General features: G+C 35.8%; 1 protein-coding gene across 1 annotated transcript in view; it reads right to left on the bottom strand.

The window, feature by feature from the left end:
* The window catches only part of GABRB2 (gamma-aminobutyric acid type A receptor subunit beta2), a 179,046-nt gene that overhangs the window by 110,503 nt on the left and 47,155 nt on the right, over positions 1-21,388 (bottom strand). Inside the window, exon 5 of the mRNA XM_050905196.1 lies at positions 3,714-3,934. Coding sequence (XP_050761153.1) covers positions 3,714-3,934 — 221 coding nt within the window. The remainder of the gene's footprint in view (positions 1-3,713; positions 3,935-21,388) is intronic.

Genomic DNA, 21,388 nt, shown 5'->3' with positions numbered 1-21,388 from the left:
AGTAAGAACAATAATTGTTTTATTTCTAATAATAGCTGATAACTTTAATCGGACAGTCCTCCCAGGACTAGAGGCTATTTAGTCACTCTTGAACTAGAAAACAAAATGGGCTTTATGAATAGCCTATGGTCAAAAGCTGGACCTTTTCTTGCCATGTCCTTACACGTGTCTGTACCAGAACACACTGCCTCTCCAAGAAACAAGAGGTGTCCTGCCCCTCTTTGCTGTTCAAGTACATAGCTGCAGGAGGGCCCATGACAATTGCAGCCCCTAATCTTTTGTGACAGGTAGGGGGAATACAGGGTGACAGACATCTTGCTACTGCCCTCAGTGTACAATTCATTTCAACACAACAAGGGAACGAAGGCAGAATTCACATCCATCACTCATCTTGTACCAGCTCACAGGGCAAAGGGAACACTTGAAATGTACCAAGCAGTCTTAAAAGCGATGTAAGAATTGATAATCACAAATATGAGATTGCTAGGTATACTGGAATACTAGAAAATTATTTCCTGATCTGAAATTCTTGACCTAGAGCAAAGTTCTTCTAAACAACTTTACTTTGGGCTGTGCACAAGTTCTACAACAGAAACAACATACAGAATTATTCTAAAACCATTTTGGATACCATATTGTGATTGCAAGTATTGAAAAAAATAACTCTGGGAAATAAAGGCTCAAAGCATTAATAATGTTTCATCTAATTACATTAAACAGCTTTAAGTAAAAATTATACAAGATTTCACTTTATCACATCATAAAAGATATTAAAACTATTTTGCTATATATGCTTAATGAAAAGGAGGAATGGTTTCACCCAAGACAACAAAGCAGTACCAACACCAATTGTACCTAAAAAAAAGGACAACTAAGTTCGTTCTTGTAGTGGTCCAGAATATTTTATGCAAAGCATTTTCAGACAAAGTTATCTTACGTAAGTATATATAAAAAAGTACATAGTCTTAAAAATTGTGAAAATCAGAATTGTTAAATACAAAAAAAGTAAACCTAAGCCTTTAAGCCATCAATACCTTGCTTCTTTTGGGAAACAAACAAAAAACCCTAAACCTTAGAAAAGTATTTTTCATGAATGGTTTTAAAGTTTCTAAAGAAAAGCTTTCTTTTACTTGATTCTTCTATAGAAATTTTTTTTTGTGAGCTCTGCTTACTGTTTACCAGCATTTTCAAAAATAGAAATCATTATGGATTGTTAAGCAGTCAGACTGAAAATGACTTGTCACAAGTAGCAATAAAAAGTCAGAATTATTGAAAACGTTAAACCTGATGCTTATTTCATAATTTATTCTGAAAAATAAACATGATGATTTCAGAGTCTTAAATTGAAAACCATACCAAAACCTTTGTTATGCTCTTGCTGCTCTCACTCCAGTAATGCAAATGTGTGTTAGGTAGTTGTTTTATATTTCACTTTACTGTAAATAAAAAGTTTCAGTATTTTAAGGAACCAAGTATCTGTTGTTTCATTGAACAATAACAAAAACTCCAGACTTGCTCCCAGCCATAGTGCCAAAGCCTGAACTGCTCTCACACAGAAAACACAACTGGACACAATACAAATTGGTAAGTATAATAAACAGCACAAAAGAGCAGAATCTGTAAATCAAAATTAATTCTATTTAGTTATACATGGCAAAATGTCTCTCTACAGTTCATAAGAGAATAACTGGTCTGTGTTACAGATCTAACAATGAAATACTTTTTTTTTTTTTTTGGCAGAAACTGAAACAAAGAAGGATATTATTTTTGCAGGTTTTAACATAATTCTCTACCTGGTCTCTTGTTTCATAAAAATTGCCATGCTGCTGCTCTTAAATTCAATTCCATACTTTCCTACTGTGGTCATACTTCAAGAAGGCATACTTCTGCTGCATACTAGATGTAGCTAGTTAATTTTATTTCTTTTAGCAACTATCACAACCCTTTATTTTTCTTCCTTTACTTTTTAAGTAGAAAAATAATCTGTCCGCCATAAGAGGCAATGCTATTCCTTAAATGTAGAGGAAGCTAAGGAGCCAGAAAAAGCCTAGATCTTTTCCACCAAGTGGAAGATGTTCTAGATTCTACAATGAAGGATGAAGTCAGCATCTTGCACATTAGGAGAGTGCCTCAAAACCATGAAGTACCTGCTAAGTGAACATTTTCACACTTTCACCCCCCTTTTCTGGAGGTGAATCATCACCTGGCACAGACTGCAAGAGTCCAGGGATCATCCAGATAGAAGGCATTTGAAGCCTGACACCAGCATAGCGGTGAGAGCACAGATCTAGTCTCTCTCGGGCTCAAGGAGAATGGTTTCTACCTAAGAGCTAGAAGCCACTTGTCCCGAGAAAGGCAATTCCTGACCAAGTGACTAGCTAAACTTTATCACCCTGGAAATTTTCAGGTTTGGGTGTGAAAATTGAAGTTAAATGCCAAAAGTGTTAAGCCTGAAGTCCTAGGACAGCTTAGGACTTAGTTTTAGACGTTTGAGTTCCAATTTAGGTAGCCATGTTCTAAACAAAAGCCTCTAAAAAGAAACATTAATACAAATCAAGATTAGTTATATTTACTCAGCTGTCTTATTAATTAAGTAGTTCATGGTAAGGATTTCCAGAAATACCTGCATGTTAATGTGCAGTAACAAAACTAAAGGCATCCAGATCAGTGACTTGTAATAGATGATCTTAATTAGATATGAACTTCATGGTCCATGTTTGTTCAAGTGACAGAACTAAATATATAAGACTGTGCCGCTTTCCTTTACAGCTGGATAGAAAATAACCAATTTAAAAGTGCATGCTTCTTGACATGATAGTTATAGGCAGACAATAGAAAAATCTCACTGAAAATTAAAGAAATATACTAATAAAAGTTTTAAGAATTAGCTTCCCCCAAAATATTACTGTATATTATTCTCAATATGAAAATAGGAGACATTCTAGATTTAAGTTCTGCAGCATTTTCTTTTTTTTTTAACCCAGTCAATGCTTTCTTTCTATTTTGTTACCTACTCACACCATATGAAGTCAGTTATCTTTTGCAGGAATATATTTAAATCACTGTCTCGGTAATTATTTTCTCTATAAACACTGCTAAACAGACATTTTCCCCCAGTTTTCAGAACTTCTCAAGAGTGAAGTTCTGTTGATTTCTCCAGTCACCACTCTCCACTCATTCATATACAACAACAACATCAGGCTGAAAAACATTTCAAGTCATACCTCATCTTAGTGAAAATCAGAAAACCAATTCATCTGGGTAGCGTACAAACCAATCTAATATTAAATAAAAAATATTTATAAAATATATCATTCAGTTAAACTATCAATTCAGCTGTCATATACATTTTCCCTTTTTTCCTCTAATCCTCATTTTGTATTTCTTATTTCAATTCCTTTGAGGAAGCAGTTTTAGAACTGGCTTTTAATCCAGAATGAGTATTTAAAATCATATTTACAGTCTTATCTGTTCTTAATACAAGTATCTGAACTGTACTAAAAATGGCAGTTTATCTCCAAAATTTATATTAAAAAAAAAATCTTTATCCATTCTTAGAATACTTAAAATTGTTTCTGGAATATCATCAGGTATACAGAATACAGCAATAAAAAGAATAGCATCAAAAAAAGCAAAGAATGGGTTTTAATTTGAAACCATGATTAAAAGACTGAAAATAAAAGACACAAGAATTAGAAATGGTTCATACTGACCTGAGTCCATAAAGGACTGTCCCATCTGGATGCAAACGGATCATTCTGTTCTTCACAGTGACACCATGTACAAATGACTTCTTGTCATTCAGAAAATAGGTATCGGGAACCCACAGCTGATCAGCTACTCTGTTGTCCAGAGTAAGGTTTAGAGGTATTACATTATACGACAGCCTCTTATCTCTCCACGCTTGCTGAAAGTACATTGTCAAGGTATAGTCCTGTGATTATAAGAACAAAAAAAAGTTTGCATTGAAACAGACAGCATACATGTGCAAAAAAATAATAATGCAAATACACATTTATTCATTGTGACTGTTCTTAAAGGCAAACATTTCTGTTCAGAATTTCCATAAGTAGATTTATTTATTTTTACAGTACTGAACATCTTGTGTATACTTAATAACAGAAATGAGAACACAGAAAAGATGGGGTATTTACATTTTATGAATGACTTGGGAGTTCTCATTTCAATATTTAAAAATAAAATGGAAAAAAACTTGTAGACGCTTAACAGTCTGTAATTTCTTTAGCACTTTACAAGCCTGGGAGTTCTAGGAAACAGGAACATTCACAGATCTGAATTTCACCTCATGGTCTCCACTGTATTCAATAGAGCTTTGGATCAAACCTTGTATCTCTGAAGTTGCAGTTACCACCCAAACACTTCTCTAAATTAAAATCTCTTCAAAGTCTGTTAACTTTCCCCTGGGCACAGAAATCAATGGGAAGTCTCTGAGGTTTCTATGCTACAGAGTCTTAGACTTCTACTTAATTTTACAGATGAGGTAACTCTGGTTACTTCAATGGAACAATTCAGAGAGCACAATTAAGCATCTGGGTAAATATTTGCAGTATTATGAGACTTGTTTTGTCTTGATGCAGGCCACTGATGTACGTTGGAGATGTTTTGATCTTTTGGTGTTTTAGAAAACAATACTGTTACAAAAAATATTTTTTCATAAGACCTGTTATACAGAGGCAGAATATTCATTATATATTAGCCTATACTAAAAAACCGCCATAAATAATACAGAAAGGAGCTGTATAGCTGATCATGGATCACTGGGTCAAGGGCTGTAAAACAATACTGAAGGAATACCAAAAGGAGGAATATTCTAAAACCAATATTTTGTATTGCTTGTTCTGCAGAAGTCATAATCAGGCCTCAGACTATTTTGATTTAGAATTAGTATTTAACATAGACTTCATTAAATAGTGGGAACTGTTAGCTTACAAAAGACTGCTTTCAGCAGAAAGTCAAGAAAAGCTGCTGTGATTGTCGGCAACCCCAGGATTCAGCCATGTCAGAGTATGAAAGTCTGTATCTATGCGTCAGAGGCACTTGAAAACAAGAAATCCCACCTAACTTCGAACAAATAATTAACTATGCTGACTACATTTCACAAACTAATTTCTAGCACTTCATAACAGAGAAAAGCATACAAGATATGAACATCTTATTGCATAAATTGCAATATCAGTTCTCATTAGCTACTTCATATTTTAAAGGAGACCACTACTGAAACTATGTTTTTATTACAGTTGGCAAAGAAACATTAATCTTCTTGCTGAAATACTTTAAAAGCACCTGCCACAACTGTATTTTTTAAAAAGAAAATACTTGTAGAATACATTTGACTCATGAACACTATACAGAACTTCTCACAAAATACAAAAGTAAAATTTTCAAAGAAATCTACAAAAATGCCCCTGTAAGAAATCACTGAAACTTACTTAAAAAAGAAAAAGTTTTACATTTCTAGAAATGATCTTTTCACAGGATAGCCAAGGACTCGATAAACACCAAATCTCACAAAAGGTGCATGGAAAAGTTACCTTCCTTGGTGAACGGGAAAACAGACACACTAAATTTCTTCCACTGCTACGCAGAAATGGGATTCATCCTGCTCAACATCAGGCCCTGGAGACACATCTCTCTCCACTGATTTTAGAGCATCTAGGGCAATCAGTCCTAACCTATACACATCGGTGAAGCACCTCCAGTTAAGTAAAGTGATTTCAAACCAGTGTCGATGGCAAATTGAAAAGTATAACTTTTATTACCAATGTCTGAGTATCCAGGAAACTATTTTTCCTTTCTTTATTAATGAAACGTTTTACACATAAATTAGGTTGACGTAATTATTCACTTTAAAATATACACGGTCCACCCTTAAAAACATGCATTAGGAAGGGCTTGTGACAACTATGGCTATCCCAGCAGAGTTCTCTAAGCAATGACACAGCACCTAGAAACTAACTGACCCTGCCTCTTCTGCAGAACTGTGTTTTTACAGATGCGTGTATTTCCATGGTGGAAACACTCTTATTTTTTATGCATCTTTCCCCAGAAGAGCCCAAATACATAAGCTTCAAAATGCCTCTTCAGTTTGCACTGAAGCGGGGAGAAATACATGTTTCTGTTGAGAATAGTTATGGCATTTCTTCTTTGTCAACTGTACTGGGTTTGCGTGGCAAGGTTTGGGGGGGGGGGGGGAGCTACAGGGGTGGCTTCTGTGAGAAGCTGCCAGAAGCTTCCCCTGTGTCCGATAGAGCCAATGCCAGCCGGCTCCAAGACGGACCCACTGCTGGCCAAGGCCGAGCCCATCAGTGATGGTGGTAGTGCCTCTGGGATAACAGATTTAAGAAGGGGGAAAAAAGTTACTGCACAGCAGCAATTGCAGCTGGAGAGAGGAGCGAGAAGATGTGAGAGGAACAACTCTGCAGACACCAAGGTCAGGGAAGAAGGAGGGGGAGGAGGTGCTCCAGGCGCCGGAGCAGAGATTCCCCTGCAGCCCGTGGTGATGAAGACCATGGTGAGGCAGGCTGTCCCTCTGCAGCCCATGGAGGTCCACGGGGGAGCAGATCTCCACCTGCAGCCCATGGAGGACCCCACGCCGGAGCACGGGGATGTGCTCAAAGGAAGCTGTGACCCCGTGGGAAGCCCACGCTGGAGCAGGCTCCTGGCAGGACCTGTGGCCCCGTGGAGAGAGGAGCCCAGGCTGGAGCAGGTTTGCTGGCAGGACTTGTGACCCCGCGGGGGACCCACGCTGGAGCAGTCTGTTCCTGAAGGACTGCACCCCGTGGAAGGGACCCACGCTGGAGCAGTTCATGAAGCACTGCAGCCCGTGGGAAGGACTCGCATTGGAGAAGTTCATGGAGGACTGTCTCCCGTGGGAGGGACCCCGCTCTGGAGCAGGGGAAGAGTGTGAGGAGTCCTCCCCCTGAGGAGGAAGGAGCGGCAGAGACAACGTGTGATGAACTGACCGCAACCCCCATTCCCCATCCCCCTGTGCTGCTTGGGGGAGGAGGTAGAGCAAATCAGGAGTAAAGTTAAGCCTGGGAAGAAGGGAGGGGTGAGGGGAAGGTGTTGTTAAGATGTGGTTTTATTTCTCATTATCCTACTCTGATTTGACTGGTAATAAAATTAAATTAATTTTTTTCCCCAAGTCGAGTCTGTTTTGCCCGTGACAGTAATTGCTGAGTGCTCTCCCTGTCCTTATCTCGACCCATGAACCTTTTGTTATATTTTCTCTCCCCTGTCCAGTTGAGGAGGGGAGTGATAGAGCAGCTTTGGGGGGCACTTGCCATCCAGCCAGGGTCAACCCACCACATCAACACAAAACCAGAATGGTAATCCTGTCCCTTCAGTCTTCTTCCTATTTGCAGTGGCTAAAGGTTAATCATCTTCACTTGCTATGCCTTCAGCCCTACGCTGCAGCTGCTAATGGAAGCATGTACACCCAGCCCGTACATAGAACAGTGCTCAGCTTTGGTAGGGTGTCACAAACATTAACAAAACCGCACCATTACAAGTAGGTCAACACAAAATAAGTTTTTCCAATTATTTTACTACCAAATATATTTACCTGATAACTATTCTAATCTGATCAGTTTTAATGATCTGAAATCTCTTCCCCTCCCCACCACCTTAGGATCAGGATGAGTCTGCTTTCAAGAGTGTTCCACCTACATCTGAAGGATTTTACTGTTATGCTTCATCACTGTTCTGCAGTATTTGATTCATAATCAGATACCAGAAAGTGTTCAGTAATACACTGCCAGTAAGAAAATGTATTAGTCTTCATTATACTAACATATCACAACATAAAGTAGATAAGCTGTAGCAATTGCTCCCCTATTATCCTTGCAATGTTGCATTTTATTCCTATTCTATAGAATAATCTACATGTATTAATATATAGCATATATATAGAACTTGCTTCCCCCTTCACACCTCAGTAAAAGAGGAAAAGAAGAGGAGGAAGAAAACTAAACATGCATGGTACAGTGCATAAAAATGAATTACATAAAACTGTAAATTTGGAGCACTGGTGTAGCTAAAAGAAAAGCCAGGCTGGAGTTCAGAATCAAACACACTGTGTTCCAGAAACAGAGCTGGTGTTCCAACTAAAAATTATTTGTCATCTGTTGGCCCTAGTTCTCAGATGTGACTGGAGTTTCTGATGGTGAAAACAGGACACCTTAAATAATTTTTTATAAAATCCTCACAACCTTTCAAATTTAGGTGGTTTTTTTAAAATTATTATTAAAAATAAATGTCTTCCAAGCTACATATTTCATAGTATAAGAGATTAGTTAGAAAAAAAGGAAAGTCTGTCACATAAGCTGCAATTCATTCCTTAGAAAGGAGGGAGGCATCTGTTTTCAAAATCCCAAATGAAACAGTAATTCAAAAAGAAGATGTGCAGGTACAAAATGTTCCTGAAGTATCCCAAGACGCTTTGTACTTTGAGATTAAGAAGATGCTCGTCTAGCAGGAATACTACAAGAAAAAAAGTCTGTTAAACTTTAAAATTAAATGTGGGAATTCCCCTCTATTCTAAGGATAAACATCAAAACAAACATGCAAATATCTTGTCTCTTTAGGAAGTCAGGCATGCAAAAGAAGCAGAGGAATGAAAGTGGCTAGTAAAGGATGATTTTAATTTGTTAAGGTCTTAGCATCCTATTAAATTCACAGGATGGGATTGTTAGAAGCTTTGTGTAAGTATGAAGATGAAACAGGAGTGAATTCCACAAGGCAGTAATTACAATGTTTTGAAAGAAGCATGAAACCAAACCTCATGATGACTATGTCTGCATATACTATTACACAGACATAAACTACAAAGGTACAATACAGGCATACAGAGACACATTAAACAAATATAAATAAATTCGTTCATCAGTTACCCTGAGCACCTGAAGCTTGAAATGCTGTACAAAATTTTACTAGTATGGACAAAGTTACAAGCAAAACCTAGAATATAAATAGGCAAATACTGTATTTTCTGTAAATACACAAATATTATAATTGATATAGCTTTCATTATTATTCCATTGTTCATATAGATTTAAATTTAATAAACTTTTTTATTCTGTCCAGATGCAGAAATTTAGGCAACAGAAAATGGATGGTTATTCCTATTCTATCCTGATCAAAGAAAAGATCTCTCTTTTCCTCACCAGTTAAAGTTCAGCTTCCCAGTTTTCTTCTTCTTCATTTCACACAATGAACAGAAGAGCAGCAAATATGAGACAAAGTTAATCTTAATGCAAATTTTCTCGTATGAATAAAAAAGTAACAAACAGTTTTATTCGTATTAGCATATTTATGAGTAACTTTTATCCTGAACATTATCTTTGTGCACTGATTGTCTGCAAACACTTTTAGTTGCTGGAAATGTACGTGCGCTGGGAGATTTAAACTTAAACTTAGATAAATAGAATTGTTACAGACAGCCAAGTTGTCAGTTAATGATCATCAGCTTCAAAGATCCAAGGGAAGATGCTGCGCAGGAAAGCATCAAATCTGAAAACTGGCACTCTTATTTATAATCTCTCATTTTATTAATACTCTCAAATAAAAGTTTTCTGAAGCCAAGAAAGAAATGCCAGTTTGGGCCTGTTATTAGCTTAAAAAGATTAGAACACAGGCCTTAGCTAAACCCACTGGTGGGCCAATAACTGTGAAATGTATATTGTTGGTCCACTTTTTATTTATAATGGAAAAAGGATCAAGGCAAAAGAGGAAATAAATTTCATGGACATTCACAATGACAGTGGGAGTCTAATGCAAAAGACTGTGCCAGATGTAAATTTTTTCAAAGCATGAAGATAAGGTCCAATGTGGGAAAAACAACTTTTAAAATATAGCTTTTCTACATTACACAAAACAGGACTGATTCACAGTGCAGCTTAAAAATGTATACCAACACTTGTATTATCAGGGATATAAAACAGCTACTGAAACGGTTTGGAAGTAATAAAATCAGGAAACTTTGGAGGAGGAAAAAAAAAAAGTAGAAGGAACATTGTGTATATTATAAATATAACATACAGCAGCATGGAGCTGAAGAAGCTATTTATCTCTACTTATCAGTAATGAATGGAGAACTCATTTGTGGTTTGGCTTAAGTCCACTTCTCATCACTTTCCTGGTTATTCCTAACTTGTAAAAATACTTTACTACATTTCCCAGTACGGCATTTTTAAAGCTAAATAATTTCCTTCTGAAAATGCTTGAAGCTGAAGATTTTGCCTGAATGCTATCTTTATTTACCACATACATTTAAAAAGCTCTCTGTTGATGACATATTTAAAAGTGCCGTTAAGTAAATTATTAAAATTATACGTCTACACTGCAAAATGTATTTTAATATATTAAAAGCTATTACATACTTAAGAAGAAAGGAACAAATGTTAATTCTGCTCCCTCCTCAGACTCAAATGAAGTTATCACTGACATGTGCAGTTTCTACAGTGGGAAGCACACAACATGTTTCACTACTTGAAGAGTATATAAAACAATCCAAAACAAAGCACTTCAAGCTAACGGAGCTTCAATGGATTTATTTCAAAAGCAATATCTTTCCCTGAGTGACAATCCTTTCAATCCTCATTTTGTTTAAAACCAACCACTACAACATGTTCAATTCATAATTACATATCTCACACTCATGTCAAAATTAACATAAAAAGTCTGCTCTGTTAACACTGGAGACACCACAAAGTGACTTATGTAAAAGTAGAATGAACTGTTGAAAGGATGGGTCATACCAAAGAAGTGTCAAAATAAATTCTGACATATGTCCTTTCAGAAAAGTATTTTTCACATTCTGTAAATATTTACTTAAAAAAAAAAAAAAAAGGACAATGACATCAAGAACATTACACAGAGTTCAAGTTGAACTCTCTCCATCTATCCAGTCGCACTTCCCAGGCTGGCTTTGTTGGAGATATGCGAGAAACAAAACCAAAGGATGCTACCTAGTTAACGAGGCGTGACCTTGAGAAGAGAAATACGCTGACACCATAAGTCAGTGGGTAAAGAAATACCAAGATAAGCACAGGGGCAATCAAAGAGCTACTTGAACTTTGAGTGAACTATCCTAATTAACATACTAGAAAACCCACCCTTGGGTAGGGAGAGCCCCCGACCAACAGAAGCCCCTTCCTCACAGAACATGCGCAGTAAAAAAAGGAGGACGCTGCAACTTGAAGTGGAGATGAGACTTGCGAGAACCAATAGGAAGGAGGGTAACTAAGCGAAACTGTAAAACTACTGATAACTGTTGCTCGAAAGGTATAAAAAGCTTTACTGTGCGTTAACCAGGTGTGCTAGCTTTGTGGAGTTACCACCTAGCACCCATCTCTGCGCAGACATGAAATAAACAAATATCTCGACTCTGTCCGTTAATCGGCTTTTTTGCACACCGGGTGAAAGAATCCTGCTTTTTGGGACAACGGCTTCAAATCCATGAAACACTTCTAGTTCATTGTGTCTCCTAAAACTTACCAGGTAGTTTTTCTTGATAGGAATTGTATGATCTAAAGTCTATGATCTTTCCAAAAAGGAAAAGATCCCAACAAGTAAGTTTACCATTTATTCTGCAGCAACTATCCCAGAATTATTCATCAGCAATTCTCATTTCTCAGCTGAACAAATAAGCAAAGATGGGCTGTTTATCTCCTACAACAGTTCTCAGAAAAACACAGTATTATTGAATCAAGCAAGAGACTTGTGTATGAAAGCCAAACGACTGTCAGCAGAGCTTGACTCCTAGACATAAAACTTCCTACTACGGATTATATGAAATCTGTAGTAAGATACTGCTTACCATTTCAGTGACAAGATCATGAATTTGTGTCTCCTTAGCACTACTGACAGTTGCCAATATTTATATTGTTCCTACACAATGATTTATATATTGCGCTGCAATGCAGTGTCATTATATTTCATGCACTGAAATGAAATAAAGCAGTTATGGCTGATATGTTTCCTGTAACGTCAATTAGTTTAGCAAGACACTGTGACACTTGATTTTAATTTCCGACAAGTCACCCAGACTGAACCATGATACTGCACTTTTACCGAGCCAGCAATCTCCATGTCATTCCAATCAAAAAGCATCTGCCATATGTCTTTTAGCGCTCTCTGATTTGCTGTCTCTTGATAATAAGAGGAAGATTGATTAAAGTGAACTTGGACTGAAAACTGTAATCTAACTGCTACTTGCTTAAAAGTGTCACGTATCTTGATATCATCAGATTTTTCTCTTTTGAAAGGATCTAGTCCTCTTTATACAGCATTGCAGGATTCTCAGCTGAACTATGCAAATGCAAAGTAAGATGAATAAATGCAAACTATACTCACCTTAAAGAAAAGTTATGGAAGCAGTATTTTTCTGTCTCAGACAAAATTATGTGCTATTATTTAGTCATGTCTTTGAAGTAGAATAAAATATTTTAAGCTACAATAAATATCAAAAAAGTTTATTCACATTTTAATTTCAAATTTTTCTTTACTCATGCATCACAAGCCATTTCCTAGAGAAGGGAGAATAATTCTGAGTTCACAGATCATTTTCTATGTAATTGTACAATCCTACAGATCTTCAGAAAGGTAAATACCTATAACAGAAATCATATTTATACTGCTTTTATTACTTGGCTTCCCTTATTGTAGTCTATTATTAATAGTATTGCAAAAGAGTAAAAAATATTATTGAAAATACTAAAGAAAGACAACAACAAAATCCTAACTTCTTAAATAGAGTGGAAATAAACCAGTGATTAAGCAGAACTGGAGATCCAATTGGAAAGTTTGATGAGAGCAGATGTTGGCCTGAGCTACTGTTTTGCAGAAGAGACTCAAAAGCAAAAAACCAGAAACAGCTACCAGAAACTTGCGTATCTCACTGATACCTTTAATGAAAAAAAAAAAAAAAAATTTTTCCAGGATAAGAATATAGTAATTGATAGTGAGATTAAATCTGGCTGAAACATGAGAACTCAGGTTGTGCTTAGATGCAGAACTAAACTGGTATAACATTTGGATGAGCACTCTTTTCCTGATGCTTTATAGTTTTCTGTTGCTAACATATAAACAAAGCCCCTTAAGAATACATTTAGAAACTGAAAGAATTGCCAAGTTAACGCTGCTCCGTACCATTGTAATTAACTTCTGAACAACTTACAAAATTAATAATAAAACCAATAGGTGTTGATTTAAAGCATATTACTTATTTTTAAGGTAAGTATTTTGCAATATTTTTCAAGGAGAATATTGAAATAACTAAATGTTCCCAGAACTTATTTATTTTTTTATTTTTAAATATAGCCTTGCTTCCTTTGATCAAGGAAATGTCTCTCCATCAAGGCACGGAAACTCCGATGACAAAAGTGCCATTAATATGCCTATTATTACACTAGCTAGCTCCATCTGTCTTTTTGCATCTAAAAGGATGTATAACAATCCCTAAATTCCCAACTGCAGGCTTTGGTCCAATAGAAACCGAGATTTAATGACAATAAAACAGTTTGAGACGCACTCAGCATTTTACTACTAGAACAGGTTGTTTATTTACAACCTTCACAGTTTGCCGAAAGATGAGGCTGCTACAGAATTTGGCTGCCCATTACAAAACCTGTTAAATCCTCATGAACCATTACAGTTCTTCCCTTTAACATACAGCCTGTTGACATTTTAAGGAGTCCTGTATCACCTTGCTTAACCTTACACACCAGAGTGTTCATTTTCTATGAACTGCTAACAATTATCAGCAATTCAAAATATTTCTGCCTCAAGCACTAAAATCTGAAGTGCTGTAAGCAGAGCATCCTCAGGACCAGGTCTAAACTTCCAAATGTTACTGTACAAGTAATTCCCTCGAGTCCAAACTAAACCACAAGCAAATTCCCAATTTATCTCACTAAGCAGTCACTTCTGCTGCTTCAGTCTTCCAAAGAAATGGTAGCATGTTTACGTTTTAGGATGATACAGTGAACCTCTGAGCTGTTTTGAGCGATAAAGTAATGGGAACACTCTAAATGCTTACAAAACTATTGAAAACAGCAATAGTAACATTGCCATCACTACATTATCAGTGATGACACAATCCTCCTTTCAGAAATACTAAAACAAGCCACAAAGTTATCTTAATGAAAAAGTATAAATTTTAATTTTAATATTAAATAATTAAGAGTAATAGCTGACAAAAATTTGATTATCTGAGCTTCAGACAGCATTTGTACACGTAGTGCTGTTGAGAAATGCAGTATTCTAACAAAAACATGTCTCTTCTGTGATTCCATTTAATTGGGCTGCCTGAGGATGCACTTCTTGAAAAAGAAAAATACTGTATAAATATTTTATTGGATCATTTTTATAGGCAAAGGAATTTACTTTGCTACATTTAGTTTTACTAAGCAGATTATTTTGCTAGTATTTCCTTACAGGTAAGAAGCTAGCTATCTCCTCAGTTAGCAATGGAGAAATTTCTGCAAGATAACTTCCACAACAGACACACTAAAGAAAGCATATATATGTATATTCTTCAATTTCCTAAATATGCTCCAGTCATTTTTCTATTCTGCTATTCTGTTCTGGTATTACTGCTACCCTTTGTTTGTCAAATCTACATCATATTGCCTCTGTATCACAGAATACCAAAACACTTTAGGTGGCTTCCAGATAAATTTTCTGGCCTTCAAGATTTTTCTCCTATGAATTCTTTCACAGGTGAGAACACTATTATTTTTTGCTCTGCTTGAGATGTAATATCTGTGAGATCAAGATAAATAAAATCTTATTACCCTACTTGAAAATGTCTTTTTGATTGAGGGCCAAAGACAACATCTCAGATAGCCTTACTGTAAGTATAACAGTTCTTAAAAAAAGATGGAGTATGAATATCAATCAATACTAAGGCAATATTTTCAGCAGTCTCAGCATTATTCAATTACTAAACATCACCTCCATTGTATAGACAAAAAGTAAAGAGAGAGCTGAGAGGCTCAGACTAAAGTATTCAGTCAGACAGATTTTAGGAGGCATCACAGTGAAATTACTAATCAATCTGGGCAACCCTATAAGTTATTCAAAATTTAACTTAAATTGTAGGTAGTCAACAGTCAAGAAAACCCTGTCATATCAGTATTGGAAAAGTGGACAAAATCAGAATGCTTCTCTAAATGTTGCCCTAAACAAAGTGTCTGATAACATAATATAGATAACTCATTAATTCATGAAATGATTGCTTTCTTCAGTGCTTCTTGACACTGAACACTCACATTTTCTGTTCTGACTTGGAATATCCTTTAGCAAGATACAGATTCAATTATATAGTTTTGTCAAGGCAGTTGTGATAATCTTATATTTGTAACACTTCCAAAACTAAATCATCAAGGATATATTTAATAATAAAATAAAAATTTAAAGCAGATTTTAAGATCAGCTCACAAAGCAATGTTTACACTCATTAAACAACAATCTCACAGAGAATATTGACGTAAGAGAGAGACAGTGAGTGAGACCAAGAAAGTGAGTTTGAGGAAAAGTTTTACAAAAAACCACACAACATTTCCTCTAAGATTTAGAGTTCATCTCAGAATTATAAAAACAACAGGATACATAACATTTCCTTTAATAATGTACTATATAACTGAAATAAAGTTAGACTAATTGATTTCATTAGCTTATTACGGTCTCCAAGAGCTGCTGATACTTCACAGAAATTTACAGGAGAAAAACAGCCAGGTATGTGCATGACATGCCGTGATTTTATTTTTGCTCCGTTTTTCTTCTAAATTAACTCAGAGTCTTTCTCCCTCTGTCTCTATGCATGTATTTTTCTCACACACTAGTACTAGTCATGCTAGATTTCTATGCTGTTTTTCTTGGTATTTTTGTGGATTTTTTTCTTTTAAATAAGAAAAAAAGAAACAAAGGTTAAGTGGAAACCCCAAATACCTCACTTGCTTTTATCAAATGCATCCACTTTGGAAACACAAATGGAAACGGTTCTAGGCAACTGTAATCTACCAGTTATTTTTAATGCCATTCTCCACTCACACACGAAGCACCAGCAGCAGTTCACTTCTGTTAAACACTGTCACCACAGATCCTGCAACTCTTCGTCTCTCTGGCCTGCTGATTCCAAGAAGTTCTCTAAAACAGTTCATTAATCTGTGGGTGACAAACTGATGGCTTGAAAGAAGCACTATACTCTGGAGAGTACAAATCTCCCACAGATACGTTCCTATAAGCATTTATATATCATGGTCTAATACACCAGCGGCTACACACTGCACTTCAGACTAACGTGTTTCTTCCCTGTTTACATATAAATCTTGTGGGAATAGACCAAACACCTTGATTTAGCTGCCTTCCTTGGCCAATACTCTCTTGAATCCTGTAACTTTATGTACAGATTTCATGGGGTTTGAACAGTGAAGAGTGTGAAGATGAAAAAAAAAAGAAATAGCATCATGTCATGTAGGCCTTTTCCTGTATTTTAAACTCTCTCCTCCCTGTAACCCAAGATGTGACAGGCTGCTTCTCTCAAAAATGTCAGGCACTGCAGAGAACTGCCAGCACTGAAGCAGAAGGACAATTTTAAATAAGTACGTATCATTTCTTTCATAGTGATGACAAGCCCGTGGAAACTGATAGAAAGTCCAATTTGCATGACAGTCCAACACTTCGGCAAAGAGAACAAACTTAGTAGAGACACAAGAGAATAAGTGATATATTCAGATGAAAAAGAAATTAATATTATTATGTTCTAGGGAGAAAAATCTGAAAAAAAATCAGGTGGAAAAATATTGCATCTTTAACAGTCATTACACCTGCATTAGTTATACTTTAAATTGTTCATGGTTCAGCAAAGCCAAAGCCTATTGGATTATCTCACAGGGAAGAATTTCCATTCTGAATACCTCTATTACAGAGTGTGTTTTCCTTGACAGATACAGAAAACTTTATAGCAAAGAACAGCTGCAATGCCCACAACAACAAAATACCCCTAGTTTTCCACAATCAATCTGCATATTTTATCTACAAGAAATCAACAGGAGATTAATATTGGAAAGATTTGCAGGGACAATGCTGTATTAGTATTTTCATATTTTCATAGGATCATAGGAAAACTCAGGCTGGAAGAGACCTCAGGAGGTCTCTAGTCCAACCTCTTACTCAAAGCAAGATCGGCTGTGAGGTCAGATCAAGTTGCTCAAGGCTTTATCCAATCTGCTCTTGAAGACCTTGAAAAATGGAGATTTTCCTTTCTTTCCATATGAATTAGAACATTTTTATAACAATGAAATTGATATTTGCATTTAGAAAGAACCTCCCCATGCTTCAAAAAGGAAAAATCAGGATGGTCACCCTAATCTAGCAACGACTGCAATTTAATTTCAGTTTGATTTAAAATCACTGTTGTCTGATTTTTAGAGCCATCGCACACTACTTCTTCTATCTATTCTGTTTAGTGTATTATCATTCCAGTCTTTTTGTGTTATTTGCTCAGTAATTCCCTCCACTCTTTAGTCTCACAACCATTTGAGCCACTTGGAAATCAATTGGATTCATTTACCATTGAGTTTTTGAATGCATGTATTGTTCAGTGTTTCCTGTACTCTTCAATTGTCACCAACAACTTTACTTCTCATGAAACTATTTCCCTGTTCCTATACAGTAGATATTTTTTGGCAAATTGTTTTTTTTTTTTGTTCTCCCTCTCTTTTAATCTTAATCTTCGTGGCTTCCCATCTGTGCCAGAGAACTTTCTATGCATTTAAAGAATTAATTTCCATTTTCCACAGTAGTTAATAGTTACTTTATAAACAATCCTGATTGTACTTTGTCAGACTGAAGCTATCTTGTCACCAAGACCTATTAATTTAACATCATTACACTTGTAAATATCAATTCTCAGAAACATATGCCAAGAATCCAAAAAAAAAAAAAAAAAAAATTTATCTGGCATCCTTCATTACTGAATGGATTTATTTATTTGTCTGTCTCCTACTATATTAAATGTCTCATCTCATCAATCTTCAAAATTTGTCTCCTTCTTTGTGGTTCACTATTTCTCCCAGAGCTGAAGTCAGGCTTGTGCTTCAGTGACCAAATGGAAGTAACTGCTCTGACAGCTGGAAACATCAAGAACAAGACAGAAGCTTGCCTTTTTTCAAGGCGTGAAAGGTAAATGGTTAATGGAAATGACATGAAAAGTATTTCTTACTTGACCTTAATACAAATCCAGTATATTTTAACAAAATAAGGATACCATACATCTTTTTCGGTCAGCCTGCTTGTTGTGGAAATGGTAACAAAAGTATTACTGGTCCCAGACTTTTATCCTTTCTCACAAATTCAGATATAAGTGCAGCAGGAAATTATTCAGGAAAAATAGATCTCATTTTTAATTAAGCAGCTTCATTATAATCGTACCTTGAATGTATTTGATTTGGCAGACACTCTCCTGAAAACATGGATGTTCTTTAAGCAATCTTCAGATATTGCACAGAGCAAACTTTCAACTCCAACTACTCTTATTGGAAGGCATTTACACAACTTGTTAGGACTCTCGGTTTTACATTATTCCTTCCATCTGGGCATCCAAACCCGCAGTCTGGACGTAATCTTTTGTGTCTTCTCTCTACTTTACTCACTTGATATTGAAATTTCTGGGAGACGAAACGCCTAGGAAATCATGAACTCTGTGAATACTTCAGAAGTAACTGAGAACAGAATTTTGTGTTTTCTTCACCCCTGAAGGAATGCTAATCCAGAGTTTGCAAGAGCAGCAGTCATTTTGCACAGGTAACAAAGCAATGCATTTTCTTCCTTTTTTGACATGTGGAATTGCATTATCATTCTCTTTATATATTTGGAAAAGATCAAAATTGACCAAGTGAATGTACTCTGTTAGAAAGAAGTCTCAAGGACGCATTCCCACTTAATCCCTCTCAATTTTTACAGTAAGAATTCTGTGAGATATCTAATAAAGATGCGAAAAACAAACTAATCCAGGGATCAGAAACAAATACTAAACTTCCAGGAGCAGGAATCATGAAACATTCTTCAAAACTTACACAAAACATGCTCTCATTCACCAGATCACTTGGCAAAAGAGTTTCAAGCCCTAAGTTTATGAAAAAGCTATTATGAACTTTCCCTCCCATAGTCAGTAGATGTCAAATATATTTTGCAGTCCTACTGCTGGAATATTGAAGACAAATGAAAAGTGGTGATTTGAAACTAATTCTTAACAAGTTCCTCACGGTTGGGCTGGAGAGTACCAAGAATCTGCCCCCACATAGCAGTTTTTATAAAAAGTTATCACAGACCAATCCACAGGATACTTTGCAATTAAAAACATACCAAATACCTTCATCAAGAAAAGAGGTATTTTCCCCAAAATGCACCAAATTTTAAAAAAAAGTGTATTTTTTCAGCAAAATGTTTGTATTTCCACACTAAAAACAACTTCCTCTTTAACTTGTATTTGTGTCTGCCTGTCCCTTTTCAAAATTTAAAACCAGGTAAGAAAACCCCATAATTGGCTCTCAGTCACTAAAGCTCGTATGTATGCTCACTGTTCTCCTCTGCTAAATAAACTGCCATTGCACTGTACAAATTACAGTTCCATAATACCTATTGAATTCCATACAGTTATACTGTATCCATACAGTTATACAGTTCCATAATACATACTAAGTATATATATATATAATTTGAATGCATACACATTACTAAGAATATCCATTTTGAACAATTCAAGCACACACATACACACACAAAAATACTCAAAAAGCACTGAGATTGTCCTGAAAATAATGACTCATCTCCTGGCAGCTTGTTCAGTCTTGATGAATTTGCAACGCTGGAATTCTGAATTCATTTTGTACCTTCAACATAAAGATTTGATTCAATATTTTAGTCTTAACAGGTTCAAAGAAACATTAGCTGAAGTGTTTTGTTTTTCCTCTCAAACTATTAAACTTTAAGCCATCACAATAAGTACATGGCTTTAGCAGGTGCTAGGCAAGCAAAATCTCCAGTAGCTCATATACTTCTAGCCACGACCTCATGGGCTTTATACAGTATTTCTGCTTGGGCACACTACCTGTTAGTCGGCAAGCAGAACACATTAATTTGAAATCTACTAGTTAGTAGCTGGTTAATTCATGCATGAAGTGCATTATACATCAGTTCACTGGCTTGATTTATGACACATCTATTCTTGTTTCTCCCTCAAGGGTCACAAAAATGCTTTACAACATATTCTTATATTGCTACACACTGGTTAAAATTTAGGATTTTTTTTTGAAAGAAACTCTTCTTTGAGATGCATTCTCAACCATGTCCAAATGATATAGAAGTTCTCTAAAATTTTCCCTTTAAGAATAATTTTGTCCAATTTAAAAAAGTGAAATCTTAAGTAATGCACTTGTTAAAAAGGGTGTTTCACCAAAGTGTCAGTGAACTCATTCTCTTCCCCATTCTCTCCTTCCCATTAAGTAAGCAAGAAAGTAAGCACAAAACCCTCAGCATTACTTCTACCCTACAAATTTGTTCCTACAGGGCTTTGTTTATCAGCGGTCTATTCTTGAACTCGGATCGTCATCTTTTCCAGAAAGTCACAGTCAAAATGAGAAAGGACTTAGATTCATATATGTAAGGAAATACAATAGAACCAGCATTTGACACCAGCACCACTGAAACGGAGCCCTGTGTTCTATTACAGACAGGTTTTTTTAAAAAATAATATTAATATTATTATTATTTCCAGCTGGTCCATAACCAACCACTAGTAGGCTTGATACTTTCTTTGCTAGAAGAAAAAAAAAGTAAATTCATGAGTTGTACCTCATACGCACTGCCCTGTTATTGAGGAGATATTAGTAATACAATTATTTCAAGACAAAAGTGTCATACCTTAGGTTATTTAAATTTAAGGTATAAATGTAGCTGAAAGTTGGATTGGCAAATGAGACGTGTATATGGGGATTCTGCCCGCAGTTCTCTTGTTTATAGTACTTCCCTGGGAGAATCACTATATCTAAAACCATTATAATAAATAACATCTACAGTATATCCGTTAAAGGTTGTAGATCTTAAAAAAAGGCATTATGCTAGTGAAAAGTACTGGTGTTACCTCCTCATAACGATATTCCTTCTTTCTAAACGTCTAAATTAAACATCAATTAGAGTATAGACAGAGGATAGATAGATGTGTTTCACATCAGCACAATGACTAAAAATCATTAGCATGGACTAATTTTTTTTTTTTTTACTTAAGATCTAAAATATATTATGAGAATATACCAAATGTTTTCAAAACCAATTTAGAATCATAAACATGTAGAGGATTTTGAAA

The sequence above is a fragment of the Gymnogyps californianus genome, chromosome 14, assembly GCF_018139145.2.
Source record: "Gymnogyps californianus isolate 813 chromosome 14, ASM1813914v2, whole genome shotgun sequence".
Lineage (NCBI taxonomy): Eukaryota > Metazoa > Chordata > Aves > Accipitriformes > Cathartidae > Gymnogyps > Gymnogyps californianus.
This window is presented reverse-complemented; position numbering and strand designations above follow the sequence as displayed.